General features: G+C 48.5%; 2 protein-coding genes across 2 annotated transcripts in view; one reads left to right on the top strand and one right to left on the bottom strand.

Annotated features, from left to right (window-relative positions):
- The window catches only part of LOC131204986 (uncharacterized), a 218,388-nt gene that overhangs the window by 106,815 nt on the left and 95,553 nt on the right, over positions 1 to 16,020 (top strand). The gene's annotated exons all lie outside the window — the stretch shown is intronic.
- LOC131183919 (vomeronasal type-2 receptor 26-like) overlaps positions 1 to 16,020 on the bottom strand; it is a 67,299-nt gene that overhangs the window by 3,144 nt on the left and 48,135 nt on the right. Inside the window, exons 5-6 of the mRNA XM_058154695.1 lie at positions 14,933 to 15,145; positions 14,245 to 14,371 (exon numbers count right to left, since the gene is read on the bottom strand). Coding sequence (XP_058010678.1) covers positions 14,245 to 14,371; positions 14,933 to 15,145 — 340 coding nt within the window. The remainder of the gene's footprint in view (positions 1 to 14,244; positions 14,372 to 14,932; positions 15,146 to 16,020) is intronic.

The following is a 16,020-nucleotide window of genomic DNA, read 5'->3' as shown; positions in this document are numbered from 1 at the left end:
GCTGCCGCTGGTTCTGGTCCCTCCCACCTCTGAAGTCTAAGATCGACGCTTCCTCCCCCCAATAGAGAACCGCCAGATTCCTCTGCAGGGATCCCTCCTAATCCAGCCTCCACTTCTCTTCCCGGGGTGGGGTGGGGTGGAATCCCCCGCTCGGCTCTCTTGGGAAAGGCGGAGCTTCGCTTTACGGGAGAAAACCCCGATTTCCTTCCTTGAAACCCGCGTCTCTCTTGCTCAGAACGCCTGGACGAACCGGCTCTTCCCGATCCTCCGCCCCTCAACCCCAAATGGGAAGGAAACACCCCCCCTCTTTCTGTGGGTCAGGGAGAACTTTTGCCAGTATAAAAGTGCAGATGGAGAGTGGAATTGTGACGAGTCCCCCCCCCCGGAATTTGCATATTTCGGCTGTGGAACAAGAAGCGCTTTTAAACCAAAAGGCTCCTTTTTATTATTATTTTTTACTAAGATTATCATGGCATAAAATAGAAAATAGAGGTAGTAAAAAAAGGGGAAGGAAAAGGGTGGAATAAAAGGGAAAAGAAAAAAGAAAGGAAAGGAAAGGAAAGGAGGAAAGGAAAGAAGAAAGGAAACGAAAGAGAAAGGAAAAGATAAAGGAAAGGAAAGGAAGATAGAAGAAGGACAGAAAGGGAAAGGGAAGGAGGGGAGGGGAGGGGAGGGGAAAGGCTGAAAAACCAAGTCTGAAGATCCCGGGGACCACTTGGGCTCAGGCAGTGGAATTCCCCGCTGGTTCCCTCTTTCCCCAAAGCGAAGGAAGCGCAGAAAGGCCGCCGAGCCCAGAATGGGGTTTCAGACGCCGCGATGCCCGAGCAACGCCTGATGGGCAGAGAAAGGCCGGCTACAACCCCCGAATCGCCTTTGGCCCGGAACCGACGAAGCCCCGGCCGGCCCTTTCGCCGCTGGCCGAAGGAGAGGAGCGAGTCAGGAATACGGGCCCCGCAGCCCCAGAGGCGGAATCGGTGGGGCTGCATTGGGGAGGGAGGGAGCGGTTTCCTAGAACTTCGGAAAAGCTGAGGAACCAATGAGAATTCTCCTTTCTGCAGCGTCATCGGTCTCCGGGCAGCGTCTCCCTTGACTTCACCTGATGGAAGAGAGAGAAGCGGAGAAAGGGGGAGGGGGCATATTTTCAGTCTGGGGGGGCCGCAGCTCAAGGTGGGTTCATGCCGGCCCTGGAGGGGAGGGTGGACTTCCTTTTGCCCTCCCTCCCCCGATCCGGCGTGCAGTGGATGACTGAAGGGGAGGCGCAGCCCCACAGCCAGCGAGGACTGGGGGGGGTCTCTGGGAGGGCTGACCGGGGAGTCTTCGGGAGCCTTCAGAACCCCCCCCCCACACCCCTCGTCATTGGGAGTGCCCCTCCCCCAATCCTGTGGGGTCCCTGCCCTCCCTGAAGCTTCTGCCTTTTGCTCCCTTCTGGCAAAGGGGCTGCGAGGGGGGGCGCTTGTACCCGCAGCGCTGTGGGGTTTTCGGACCCACCGCAAAGAAGAGCTCCGTTTTGGGTTCAAGAACCGCTCTTGTGGATGTCAATGGGGAGGAAGAAGAAGGGGGGGGAGAGGGAATCCCTGGCTGGGACTCGTGAAGAGAGCAAAGAAAGTGGGGGGTCCCGTCTAGGGCTGCCAGGAAGCCCCCTTGAACTGCAGTCCTCCCCCCTCCCCAATACCGAAGGGATCCCCCCTCCCACTTTTTCCGCTTCTCTCTCTGCAAGGACTCTGCCCGGAGACCGATGACGCTCAAGCAGGGAGAATTCCCATTGGTCCTTCCGCTGGTTCTGGCCCCTCCCACCTCCAAAGTCCGAGATCGACGCTTCCTCCCCCCAATTCAGACCCCCCCCCCATCCCTCCTCTGGGGCTGGAAGCACCTGGCCAGATACACACACACACACACACACTTCCTTTGACAGATGGAGATTTCTCCTGTAGGAAGAGGTCAGGGTGGCTCTGCATGAGAAGAGGGGAGGCGCCCCCCATAGCCAGGGAAGACTTGGGGGGGGTCATTTTGTTGGGTTTTATATTTTATTCGTCTGCTCTGACCTTCCCAGGGATGTTATACACGAGATGGGAGCCCACGTCGGTCTCCTCCATAAATGAAGAGAAGGTGTCACTTCTGGGTGGCCTCCTGTCCAGGTGACTTTCCCAATGAAGGAGGAATTTGCATTCAGTCTGTGTCCACTGCCTGGAAAGAAGAGGGGGAGGGGAGAGGAACCCCTTCCCCTTCCTTCCCCTTTGGATGAGTCTGTAACTGGGAATAGCTGAAGAGGAATCAGCCTGACCTGCTCAAAGCTTCAGAGGTCAAAGCAGGCAGAAGGTTCCCCTCTTCAGAAGGGACCCCAAGTCTTCCCGCCATTCCTTGATCTCTCTCTCTCTGCCCCCCCTCTTCTCCCCCTCTCCCCCCTCCCACCTGCCTTTTCCCTCCATGGACTTTTCCTCCCTCACCTGCCACCAGGTGTCTGCAGCATATTTGTGATGTTCTCTTATGCAGCTCTTACACAGCAGAGCAAACCCCACCCAGCCAGTCTACCTCAAAACCAACCCCAAATACCAGGAGCTGCCAATCATCCCCAGCCAGATCGAGGTCCCTGCCGCAGTTGAAGAGGAAGGGATCCAGCCGGTGGGCCAGTCTGAGACCTTGGATGGAGGAAGAGAGGGAGGGTCTCCTGGGACTGAAGGGCCCCTGTGAAGCGGCCTCTGCAAATCCCCAGAGCCCGAAGGTCTGGAGGGGAGGAACCAGAACACCTGAACTCGAACCAAAGCTGGGTTTCACCCCCCACCCCCAATCTGGGCAGCTGCCATCTTTTCTCTCCTCCCCCAAAGCAGAGGAAGTTAGTTCCTCCTTGTCCAGATGTTGCTGTCTACAGCTGTGGGAGTGAAGAAGGGCCGAGTTATCCCAATCACCCCTCCCCCCACCTGCAACTTCCCAATAAACCCGACCCTGAGATGGGGCTGTGGGGGGGGGAAGGTTCAGGAGCCCCCAGGCCTCAGCCCAGGTGCCCCACAAAGGCAGAAAGGGGGTGGTGGTGTTCTCCCCTCACCCAGCCCCCCCTCCCTTCTTAGCTATTATTCTCTCCTGACTCTTGGAAAGATTTCTCCTGACTTGGAAGTGAATGGGCTCTTCCCTCCTTGGGGCTTTTTTGCCAGAATTGCTTTGAGTTCTTTTGCCCAGTTGCCAGCGGCCTCCCAGAGTCGGAACCGGCTTCCCTTTGGCCCTAGAACGGACAGGGACCCCCGTTTCCCTTCTGGCCCCAGAGACGACCTTCGTGATGTGGGAATGCGTCCCTGAGATCCTGGGGGTTGCTGGCTAAAAATGGCCCCCTGGTTTGGCTGGAGAGGAGGGCTCTGGGAGGCCCCCCAGGATCTGCCTGGGCAAAGGCTCTGGAGGGGCCCTCCAGTCCAGAGCTGAGCTTCTGGGGGTTCGGGGAGGAAAGGGACGGGGACGAAAGAGGGGGAAGAAGAGGCTGTTCCTCTCTCTCCAGGCTCCTTCCTCGCCTTCCCTGCCAGCTGAGCTGGTCCTTAGCCTGGGAGGAAGGAGCCATTCTTCCTCCAGAGGAAGGTCAATGCCCCCAATCTACAGAGTGTTTCTCCCCCAGGAATGAGCCCCCTCCGAGTTTCCTCCTGAGCCTGCAGAAGACCCTCCTCTGAAGGAGTTGGGCCTTCTCCTTCCGCTCCAGCCAAAGCCCCTCGGCCCCAGAGGGAGGCCACCTTCCCTTAGGAAAGGGGCTGGTCCATTGGGGGGGACTGTGGGGGTCTTTCAGGTGAAGACTGGCCAAGGACCCACCTGGACACCGTTCGTAGCATGGAGGCCCATCTAAAGTGGGAGGAATCGGGGTCTTCATGTGGTTTTAAAGCACCAGGAAGCAGAGTTGGAGGTAGGGAATCATGGAAGCTCCTCTTAATACAGAGGACTAGAAACTTTGTCGTCACTGGAGCTCAAGCCAGGTTCCCCACCCCTTCCTGAGCTTTGCCTTCTGTCGCCCCCTGCAAACTCTTGGGGGGGAGAGTTTTCAGGGTTTTATTTTATAATTTATTTATAATTTAATTTCTATACCGCCCTTCTCCCGAAGGACTCAGGGCGGTTTATAGCCATATTTAAAACACAAAATACAAACAGCAAATTTAAAACAGAATTGAAACCAAATATTTAATAGGCCGAATCAGACTAAAACGATCATAGACCGACATAAAACCCATATAACACAGGATGGGTGTTATATGGGAGCAACGCCCTCTATCACCCGCGCAGCTCTATCCCTCTATCACCCGCGCAGCCGCATTCTGGACTAGCTGGAGCCTCCTGGTGCTCTTCAAGGGGAGCCCCATGTAGAGAGCATTGCAATAGTCCAGGCGGGAAGTAACGAGGGCGTGAGTGATCGTGCACAAGGAGTCCCGATCTAGGAAGGGGCGCAACCTGATAAAATGCTCCCCTGGCGACGGCCGTCAGATGTTCCTCTAAGGACAGCCGATCGTCCAGGAGAACGCCTAAATTGTGCACTCTTCCCCTGGGGGCCAGTACTTCACCCCCAACAGTCAGCGATGGTGTAAGCTGACTGTACCGGGACACCGGAACCCACACCCACTCTGTCTTGGAGGGGTTGAGCTGGAGCCTGTTCGTCCCCATCCAGACCCGCACGGCTTCAAGACACCGGGCCATCACCTCGACGGCTTCGTTGGGGTGGTTCGGGGTGGAAATGTACACCTGAGTATCATCAGCGTACAAATGGTATTCCACCCCGAAACCACGGATAACCTCGCCCAGCGGCTTCATGTAGATGTTGAACAGGAGAGGCGAGAGAACCGACCCCTGTGGTACCCCACAAGTGAGGCACCTCGAGGTCGATCTCTGCCCCCCTGCCAACACCGTCTGCGAACAGTCTGAGAGATAGGAGGAGAACCACCGATAAACGGTGCTCCCCACCCCCAATCCCTCCAACTGCCGCAGCAGGATACCATGGTCGATAGTATCAAAAGCTGCTGAGAGATCTAAAAGGACCAGGACAGAGGAACATCCCCTGTCCCGAGCCCTCCAGAGATCAACCACCAACGCGACCAAAGCCGTCTCCATGCTATATCCAGGTTGAGGGGCTTCATAACTGCAGAGGCCTTGGCTCCCGTTGGATTCTGAGGAAATGCTCCCCATCTCACGTACAGGGAGACCTCGGCTTACGATGATTCATTTAGTGACCGTTGGAAGTTACAATGGCTCTGAAAAACTAAATGATTACCATTTTTCACACCTACGACCGTCACAACATCCCCGTGGTCAAGTGTTCAAAATCTGGAGGCAACTGGCATGTACTTATGACGGTTGCAGTGTCCCATAGTCATTGACCCCCTTCTGCGCCTTTCTGACAAGCAAAATCAATGAGGAAGTCTGCTTCACTTAACAGCCGTGTTACTGGCCTAAGAACTTTAACGCTTCACTTAACAACTTGTGGCAAGAAATGTCATAAAATGGGACAAAGCTCACTTAACAACTGTCTTGCTTAGTAACAGAAATTTTGGGCTCAGCTGTGGTCATAAGCCAAGGACTTTCTGCCTTTCAGTTTCTTGTTGTCAGCTCTGCTTCTGAAGGGCAACCTGGAAATTGGACACAATGTCGAAACCTTCCAAATTTGTCTATTAATGCCCTTGATGGTCTTTAAAGTATAGGCAGTCCTTGATTTACGATGGTAATTTGGGCCAGAATACCCATAGCTAAGCAGTGTGGTTGTAAAGAACAACCACACCAATCAGTGATGACAATCCCTGCATTCACGTTGCTGTCATTAAGCGAATCCCACTGTCATTAGGTGAGGCAACTTGGTCAGTGGGGAAGCCAGCGGGAAGTCGCAAGTCTCAGGCCTGCAGGCAGGGAAGTGGGGGAGGGGAGGAGGTTCAGAAAAGTTCCTAAAAGCCACAATGTTCCCACCCTTTCTCAGCCCCTTCTTGGACCTGGATGAAGAATGATGCGGCTGCTTTCAAACAGGATCCCTTCAATCTTGTCCAGGGGAGAATCTCTTTCTCTGAATATCTCCCAAGCCTTCACAGACAAGCCAAGCTTGGAATAGGAGTAGGAAAATGCTTTAGGTGCAGAGTGGAAAATTAAAGTGCCTGAATATCATTAGATGTTGCTCTTTTATTTTTCTGGATGAGAAAAGGAAAAAAAAATAACAGTGGGAATTTCTTAAATTTTTGGTCGCATTGGTCGATGATCTCTGGAGGGCTCGGGACAGGGGATATTCCTCTGCCCTGGTCCTGTTAAATCTCTCAGCGGCTTTTGATACCATCGACCATGGTATCCTGCTGCACCCGTTAGGGAGTTTGGGAGTGGGAGGCACTGTCTTTCGGTGGTTCTCCTCCTATCTCTCTGACCGGTCACAGACGGTGTTGGCAGGACAACAGAGATCAACCGCGAGGCGCCTCACATGTGGGGTGCCACAGGGGTCGATTCTCTCGCGCCTCCTGTTCAACATCTATATGAAGCCGCTGGGTGAGATCATCAGTGGTTTTGGGGTGAGGTACCAACTATACACTGATGATACGCAGCTGTACTTTTCCAACCCAGGCCACCCCAACGAAGCTGTCGAAGTGCTGTCCCGGTGTCTGGAAGCTGTACGGGTCTGGATGGGGAGAAACAAGCTCAAGCTCAACCCCTCCAAGACGGAGTGGCTGTGGATGCCGGCACCCCGGTACAGTCAGCTGCATCCACGGTTGACTGTTGGGGGCGAGTCACTGGCCCCGATGGAGAGGGTGCGCAACTTGGGCGTTCTCCTGGATGGGCGGATGTCCTTTGAAGAACATCTGACGACCGTCTCCAGGAGAGCTTTTCATCAGGTATGCCTGATTCGCCAGTTGTGCCCCTTTCTGGACCGGGATGCCTTATGTACAGTCACTCATGCTCTTGTTACCTCTCGCTTGGATTACTGCAATGCTCTCTACATGGGGCTCCCCTTGAAGAGCATCCGAAGGCTCCAGTTGGTTCAGAATGCAGCTGCGCGGGTGATAGAGGGAGCCACTCATGGCTCCCATGTAACACCACTCCTGCGCAAGCTGCACTGGCTGCCTGTGGTCTTTCGGGTGCACTTCAAGGTGTTGGTTACCACCTTTAAAGCGCTCCATGGCTTAGGACCGGGTTACTTACGGGACCGCCTACTGCTACCGTTTGCCTCCCATCGACCCGTGCGCTCTCACAGGGAGGGACTCCTCAGGGTACCATCAGCCAAGCAATGTCGGTGTCAGGCCTGGAAACCATACTAGACTTTAGGGTTCCAGACGCTGCCACATTTTTCCCCTGAGGGGAAGAAGGGGGGCTGAGGGGTATGGTAACATTCTTCAAGCGGTCAAGGTCGGATGGTGTTCACATCTGCAGGAAGAGTGGTGAGAAGATATTCAAATGAACTGGGAGAACGTGGGACCATGTGACCAGCAAAGGAGTCAGGGGGGTGGGACTCTTGGGGTTTGTATAACTGGGAAAAGAATCCGGAAGTTCAGTTTTGGAATTTCACTCATCGTGTGCCAGTTTCCTCATGCTAGTAAAGAACTCTGAAAGACAATGGCTTCTGAGTTTTTTTTATGCAGAAGAGGTTTTTCTGGAACCTTGACATTATTCCAAAACTCATAACTTTCTTTTATGTACCTCTCCTCCGCTCAGAGGGGGCCCGTTAGGGGGGTGCTGGGCCCCAGCCTCCGCAACCTCCACAGCGGTGCAAAGACCCAGCGAAGATGGAAGGGCAGCAAGCTGAAAGCGTGGAAGTAGCACAGAAGTTTGAATCTGAGGATTTAGTTGAAATCACCTACTTCCCGTCGGAAGATATGACTCAAAAACCCGAAGTGGTAGAGCCTGCTTGTCAGTTTGGTGCACAGCCCAAAGACTCCGATTCATGGGTAAGCTGTCGTTCAGGAGAAAACATTTCCCCGGGGCGGAATGGAGAGCCCCCTCCCTCTTCTCAACCTCACTGGAGGACAGTAAAACTCGGAGAATCGGGAGAGTCACTGGATTGGGACCTGAGAAACCCCCTGAAATCCCAGTCCCCATTAGACCTCCCTGAAACTTTTGAGCGTTTGGAAGTGAGGCCTCGTAGAAGCTCAGCTCAGCCTAAATTCACCTTCCCTCCCACCAGAGAGGGAGAAACCCAAAATGTACTCAATGACACCAGCCGAAATGTCTGAACTAAGAAAATACATTGACACTAACCTAGCCAGAGGGTTCATTGAACCAGCAAAATCACCTGTAGCTGTGCCCGTGCTATTTAAACAAAAGAAAGATGGTTCGCTTAGATTGTGTATTGACTTCAAAAATATCAATGCAATTTGCATACAAAACACATACCCTTTACCACTTATGCACGGTTTGTTGAACCACTTATCAAAAGGCAAAATTTTCACCAGATTGGATTTAAGGGAAGCCTATTATCGGGTCCACATCAAGGAAGGTGATGAATGGAAAACGGCTTTCAACTGCCCCTTGGGCAGTTTCCAATACCGTGTCATGCCTTTTGGCCTCCAAGGGGCTCCAGCTGCTTTTATGCAACTAATTAATGAAACCCTCCACCCCCATCTCTACAATGGGGTTCTTGTCTACTTAGATGATATTCTTATCTACACAAACAATATCGAACAACACATCAAATTGGTCAGACAAGTCCTTAAAAAGCTCCTAGTGGCCAAGCTATATGTCAAACTTTCCAAATGCGAATTCCATAAGGAATCCCTAGACTACCTAAGTTACCGGATATCAAACAAAGGTATCGAAATGGACCCAAGAAAAGTAAAAACGGTGTTGGATTGGCAACCGCCACGCATATGTAAGGAACTTCAAAGTTTCTTGGGATTCGCAAATTTTTACTGCAAATTCATTCCTTCTTTCGCAGAAGTAGCTCTACCATTAACAGAATTGCTAAAAACTGGGCCATTACCCGCCAAACCCAAACCTACCCAACCCCTACCTTGGACAATGGACTGCCAACGTTCCTTTGAACACCTGAAACGCCTATTCTCAATGGAACCAATTCTTCAACACCCGGATCCAAATAAACCTTTTGTGGTCCAAGCTGATGCAAGTGATGTAGCAGTAGCCGCTGTCTTATTACAACGGAATACCGACAACAATCTAATGCCCTGCCCGTACGTGTCTAAAAAACTGACGGACACTGAACGCAGATGGGCAGTTTGGGAAAAGGAAGCCTTTGCAGTGCGCTGGGCACTCCTCTCCTGGAGACACTTCCTTGAAGGGGGAAAAGAACCATTCGAGGTGTGGACCGACCACAAAAACCTCGAATACTTAAAAAACCCTCGAAAGCTTTCTCCCAAACAAGTTCAATGGGCTCAGTTTTTCAAACAGTTCCATTTCACCCTCAAATACATCCCCGGCGACCAAAATCTACTGGCTGACGCCCTATCTAGGAAATCACAATTTGACAGCCAACGTGAAGAGGTAATACATGCGATGATTCCCGATAGCGAACCGGCCAGCCAAGCACTTACTCGACCGCTATCACGCCATAGTACTAACATCCCATCAAATAAACTACTAGCGAAATTAAAATCAGCACTCACTGACGATGCTTGGTTTAAAGAAAACTTGCCAGACCTCACCTTAAGGGATGGGATACCCTGGAAGAGAACCAAGATTTATGTACCCATCGCTATGCGGCTGCCTATATTACAGAGAAGCCACGACTCTCGCCTAGGAGGTCACTTTGGATTTTTAAAGACTCTCCACTTGGCTAGAAGACAATTCTGGTGGCCAAAAATGAAATCAGATGTCGAAGACTCTGTCCGGAGCTGTGCTACCTGCGCCACCATGAAGTCCAGACCAGGGAAACCCCCTGGACTCCTACAACCTGTAGCCGAACCCACCAGACCCTGGGAAGAGATTTCCATGGATTTTATTGTTGAACTCCCACCTAGTGGGGGAAATACAGTGATATGGACCGTAGTGGACTTGTTCTCTAAACAGGCCCACTGCACTGCGTGCAGCGGATTGCCATCGGCGAGAAAATTAGCAAAGCTCTTCGTCAAACACATCTACAGACTGCATGGAGTTCCTAAAAGGATAATATCCGACAGGGGTGTTCAATTCACAGCCAAGTTCTGGAGGGAGTTCCTACGGTCCATTGGGTCGTCTCAAGGACTTAGTTCTGGGTTCCATCTGGAGACCAATGGAGCGGCTGAAAATTGAACTCGATGGTGGAACAATACATACGGTGTTATGTAAATTATCAACAAGAAAACTGGTCAGATTTGTTACCATTTGCAGAGGTCGCATATAATAATGCTGTACACAGCAGCACGAGGTTAATCCCTTTTCAAGTAACCACCGGCATGGACTTCGTTCCAATGCCTGAACTCCCTGTGCAACCCCCCACTTCCGTTTCCCTAACGGACTGGATGAATTCGTTGAAAAAAGGTTGGGAAAATATAAAAAGGCCTTAGCTGTGACAGCTCGGAATTACAAAGCCCAAGCTGACAGACACCGTTCCCTTCAACCCCCTTTTCGCATTGGAGATAAAGTCTTTTTATCTACTAAGTATCTGAGGTTGAGAATACCCAGCAGAAAATTCGGTCCAAAATTTTTGGGTCCTTTCCCCATTGTAAAAATTATTAATCCCATTACCATCCAACTCAAGCTCCCTCGAATGTTGGGGAAAATATACCCGGTATTCCATACCAGCTTATTAAAACCTGCTAGACAGTCTGGTCTGAGACCTCAACCTGCCGCTCCCCCACCACCCTTAATAATCCAAGGTGAAACCAACTATGAAATCAAGAAAATCCTTGACTCTAGACTATACAGAGGTCAATTACAATATTTAGAAGGGATATCCATTATCTGAATCTACTTGGGTCAAAAGTTGGAAAGTAAATGCGGACAATTTGATTAAACAATTTCACGACACTTTCCCTGACAAACCTAAAAAAACTCTTGGAGAGGGGAGAGTGGGGTAGAAGGGAAGTGTGGACCACTGACACTCTTCTTTATTAACTCTTTGTTTTCTTTCCTAGGATATAGCTTCTTTTCCAAGGAGGGACGCCTGTCAGGCCTGGAAACCATACTAGACTTTAGGGTTCCAGACGCTGCCACATTTTTCCCCTGAGGGGAAGAAGGGGGGTTGAGGGGTATGGTAACATTCTTCAAGCGGTCAAGCTCCGATAGTGTTCACATCTGCATGAAGAGTGGTGAGAAGATATTCGAATGAACTGGGAGAACGTGGGACCATGTGACCAGCAAAGGGGTCAGGGGGGTGGGACTCTTGGGGTTTGTATAACTGGGGAAAGAATCCGGAAGTTCAGTTTTGGAATTTCACTTATCGTGTGCCAGTTTCCTCATGCTAGTAAAGAACTCTGAAAGACAATGGCTTCTGAGTTTTTTTATGCAGAAGAGGTTTTTCTGGAACCTTGACAGTCGGCTGGCGGCCCCCGGGGGAAGGGCCTTCTCTGTGGAGGCTCCCACCCTCTGGAACGAACTTCCCCCAGGACTTCGTCAACTTCCTGACCTTCGGACCTTTCGCTGCGAGCTGAAGACATATTTATTTATTCGCGCAGGACTGGCATAGAATTTTAGATGTTTTTTTAATTTGGTTTTAAATTTTATTTAGTGGGTTTTACTGTTTTAAATATATTTTAACTAGGGGCCATATTTAATAAGTTTTTTAATACTGTTTTATTTTGTATTTATTCATTGTTATTTTATCTGGCTGTAAACCGCCCTGAGTCCTTCGGGAAAAGGGCGGTATAAAAATCTAATTAAATAAATAAATAAATAAATAAAGGTGGACACATAAATAACAACAACAACCCCAAATTGAAATCCTAGAGAACTGTTGTGATCAACACTTTCTGTACAAAGGATTTTCCCAGAATATCAAGAAGGAACCATATAGTAGCACTGGATACTTGCTTCCCCAGCTGAGAACAGGTAAACGTTTCAGGTGAATGCCATTCCAATGGTTTTCATGGAGATGATCAAACAAGCTGGTTGGAGCTTAATTCCCACAGCATCTATCTTCTCTCTTTCCTCTTCGCTCTCTCCCACATATACACATTTAGCCACTGCCGGGAGGAATAATGGCTCAAACGGTTTCTTAAAAAGTGTCATATTCATTGGCAGTGGCTGAAAAGCAAATTCCTCTGAATGACTTTCACAGAATTTGGTTTAGCAAGATTTATTGAGATGAAAGGGAAGGGAGCTGCTAGAAGTCATTCAACCATTTCCCATTATGAAACAATTAGATATGATTTTCTTTGATTAGTGCATGCTATCTAAATGGAAAGAATATCTCATTTCAAATAAAAGAAACTTTAACCATTCTTCCAATATCACAATGGTGTTATATTTCATGTCTTTACATTTGTTCTGGCTGTGAGCTGCTCCTTTGTGTTCAGGTCTGGCCTCAGAAGGATAATGTAGCACTTGGGGATGAAGATGCAGCCCAGCAGACCAGCACTGGAGGCCAGGATGGAGAAGATCTGCACAGCCACCATGTATTTCCCTTTGGTGCTCAGGTAGGTGGGCACAAAAGTCACCCAGACACTGCAGAAGACCAGCATGCTGAAGGTGATCAGCTTGGCTTCGTTGAAGGCCCCAGGCAGATTCCTGGCCAGGAAAGCCACCGTGAAGCAGATGGCAGCCAGGAAGCCCATGTAGCTGAGGGTGACGTAGAACAGGACAACGGCCCCTTCGTTGCATTGCAGGACGGTCTCTCCAGGCTGGGAGTGGAGGTCAGAGTCAGGGAAGGGGGGAGAAACTCCCAGCCAGGTGGAGCAGATGATAATTTGGGCAGCAGCAGAAGAAAGGATGATAGAGTTGGCCAAGCTCTTCCCCAACCATCTCTTCACTCGGTTTCCTGGTTTTGTGGCCAGGAAGGCCAGCACCACCGTGATGGTTTTGGCCAAGAGAGAAGAAACGGCAACTGAGAAGATGAGGCTGAAGACCGTCTGTCGGAGAAGGCAGGTGGCTTTCCTTGGTTGACCAATGAAGAGAAAAGGAGACAAGAAGCAAAGCAGGAGGGAGACCAGGAGGATGTAGGAGAGGTCCCGGTTGTTGGCTTTGACGAGGGGAGTTTCTAAGTATCAAATGAAGAGGATCAAAACAAAGCCTGTGATTAAGAACAAGAGTAGAGCAAAAGAGACCAGGATGATGCCCAGATGTTCCTCATAAGACAGGAAGGTTATAACTTTGGGGATACATTGGACTCTGTCCTCATTTGGATATTTATCATCTGGACACTTGGTGCATTTTTTGGTATCTGAGAAAGCAAAAAGCAACTTTCTTTAATATTCTGTCCTTTTATCTTACAAGAAATACCTTCTTTGGATAACAGTTGATACCAAGGGCATTTTCCAAGAAGTATTTCTTAATGATTTCATTAAAAAGAGCATAGGATTGATATAATTTTTTTTAATGTAGCTAGGTATATGAAGTTGAGGGAAGTCCTAGGATGTTAATTATTTCCTGTATAATGTGTAGAATCTTCATAGGAACCTATATTATTAGAGAATCATGAATCATATAATCTTTTTAGGCAAACATCCTGAGTCCTGCCACATGGGAGTTAATATCCTGGACTTGGAGGATATCTACAGTATCCCGTAACATCTGAAAGCAACTAGAATTCAGGAGAAACTTCCTAAGAGTGAGAACAATTAACCAGTGGAACAGCTGGCTTTCACATGTTGTGGGTTCTTCAACAGTGGAGATTTTTAAGAAGAGACTGGTGTAGGGTCTCCTGCTTGAACAGGGGCTGGACTAGAAGACCTCCAAAGTCCCTTCCAGCTCTTTTCTGATTGATTGATTGATGGATTTACATGACTGGCAGACTATTTGTGTAATGAGTTCCCCCCATAACTATCCACAGCACCACATTATGGACCAGTGACACTTTTTCAGTGATCCTCAAGGGGAGGATCCAATATAAAGTAGATTGCAAGGTCTTTCAGAAGGTGGACCTAAAACAATTCATCAAGTTTCAAAGAACTCAGAGGGTTATAGAAAGGTAAACTGGGCAACGTATCCAGACTAAAAAGCAGAAGAGATGTTTCCTCTGCTGTGAGTAAAGCTTGCCCAGTCTGCCACCCCCTCCTCCCATCTCCTCCCAGCCCCTCCTTCAAAGTCTTTTTGATTTACTTCCTTTTAGATAAGAAATAGTGCAGGTTAAAAATAAAAAATATATAGGTGAGCTTCAATCTGTCTTTTAACTTGCACATTCATGAAAAGGTTCTGGATTCCACAAAGCCTCCCATTTTCCTCAGTGTGACCCACCTTCCTGAGTGGAGAAGGTCCCCTCTGGACAAGGAACGCAGTCATAGCAGCAAACTGGCTCTCCTTCTCGAGCCCTTTTGACAAACCCAGGATGACAATTTTCCACACATCTGGACTGAGGCAGGGACTGAGCAGAGAAACAAGGAATGCCAAACAAAAGGTGTTAGGACTCTCCATCCTTGGGAAACAGAGGTAGAAATGGATGGAGACAAGTAGCCTCTGGTCTTCACTGAGGTTAATATGAAATCTCTGACTATTTCTAGACAGATGCAGGAGGTGTAACAACTGGCAGATTCTTCCCTTTTGCTTTTGGAATTTAACATTGCAATAAAGTATTTTTCTACTTAATAAAGTCTGAAGGGATGGAATTGAAAAAAAAAGATTTAAGTATGATAATATATTCCTATTAAAACTGAGAAGAAAGTTTACTGTAAAAAGTTTAGGAATCTTTTATTCCACTAGATTTCTTAATGTAGAATAAAACTCAGATGAAGAAAGAAACCTCTGACCAGTAAGATCTTGAAAGGTTTCCATAAAACATGGCAAAGCCTCTCCACTGTTGAAGAACTTCCATTAGATGACACCAACTGGCATGGAAGACCAACCACCCGGGAGATTCTAGGCTTTGCCCACTTGAAATGGGACCTCAGGCTTTGGAAAACAGAAAAGACACCAAAATTTCTCCCACCTTATTGAGCAACTTTAGCAGTGAAAGAGCACCTGGGTTGAGATTAAATCTCTGTCTTTGAAAATACGCCAGATATTCTTCCTTGGGATCCTCCTTGGGGAGAACCAAGCAGCTGAAAATGACCAGATCTGCTGTTATCTCTCCATTTTGGTCCAAGTACAGATTTATCTCAGAAATATTGAAAAACTGGTTCTTCTTCAGAAAGGGATGAAACTAGAATGGGAATTTGAAAAACAGAAAACTTTGTTTCTTATCCCACATTGAATCCTTCTTCTACAATTGCCTAATCTCCAAATACAGTATGGTTAAATAGGATACAAATACTGCCATCATCTTCAAAAGTGAATGAAAAGTATGACAAAAAATTGTCACTCATATACTGACAAAATACAGAGAAAATATAATTGACACAATTGGTCAATTATAGGGAACATTCTAGAGCAGATGACAAATAAAATGAACAGAGAAAAAAAAAGATTACATTGTTTTCTTTGAAAACAAACAGGTTGATTCCCAGAAAGCATGGGTTCATCAAGAAGAAAGTTGTCAGGTTAATCTTCTCCCTGGTCATCCAGATGGAAAACACCTCCAGATGTGCTAATTCTACTTGACTGCAATGCGACATTAACAACATTTTGCAAATCTGGAAGTAAAAATCTCCCACCAACTCTCTTTTCTCAGCCTGAAAAGTTAGCCAGGATCCTTTCTGCGTTTCTTTCTCTCCCATTATGCAGCTGCAGGATTCTCCCCTCTTAGCTGATCCTTCCTAGGCAGCCTCTCTTCTCCTCCTCCCAAGAGTCCTTCTCACCTATCATTAACTTCCTAAATAGATTATGGGAACAATGGTGATCTTACTGGACTCACAAACAATTGTGTGATTTGATTAGAAACCTGAGGGGTGGTATGATAAATAAGTGGATAAAAACTGTCTTCAAAATGATACTCAAATAATTTTAATCCTTTTTAATCTTTAATCTATGAAACCTGAAGGTGATGGATAACAATTTACGATTAGTCATCAATTTTTCTATGTTGTCAAAGGGCCTCTGTGGCTCAGACTGCTAAGACAGTCTGTTATTAACACAGCT

The sequence above is a fragment of the Ahaetulla prasina genome, chromosome 11 (assembly GCF_028640845.1).
Source record: "Ahaetulla prasina isolate Xishuangbanna chromosome 11, ASM2864084v1, whole genome shotgun sequence".
Lineage (NCBI taxonomy): Eukaryota > Metazoa > Chordata > Lepidosauria > Squamata > Colubridae > Ahaetulla > Ahaetulla prasina.
This window is presented reverse-complemented; position numbering and strand designations above follow the sequence as displayed.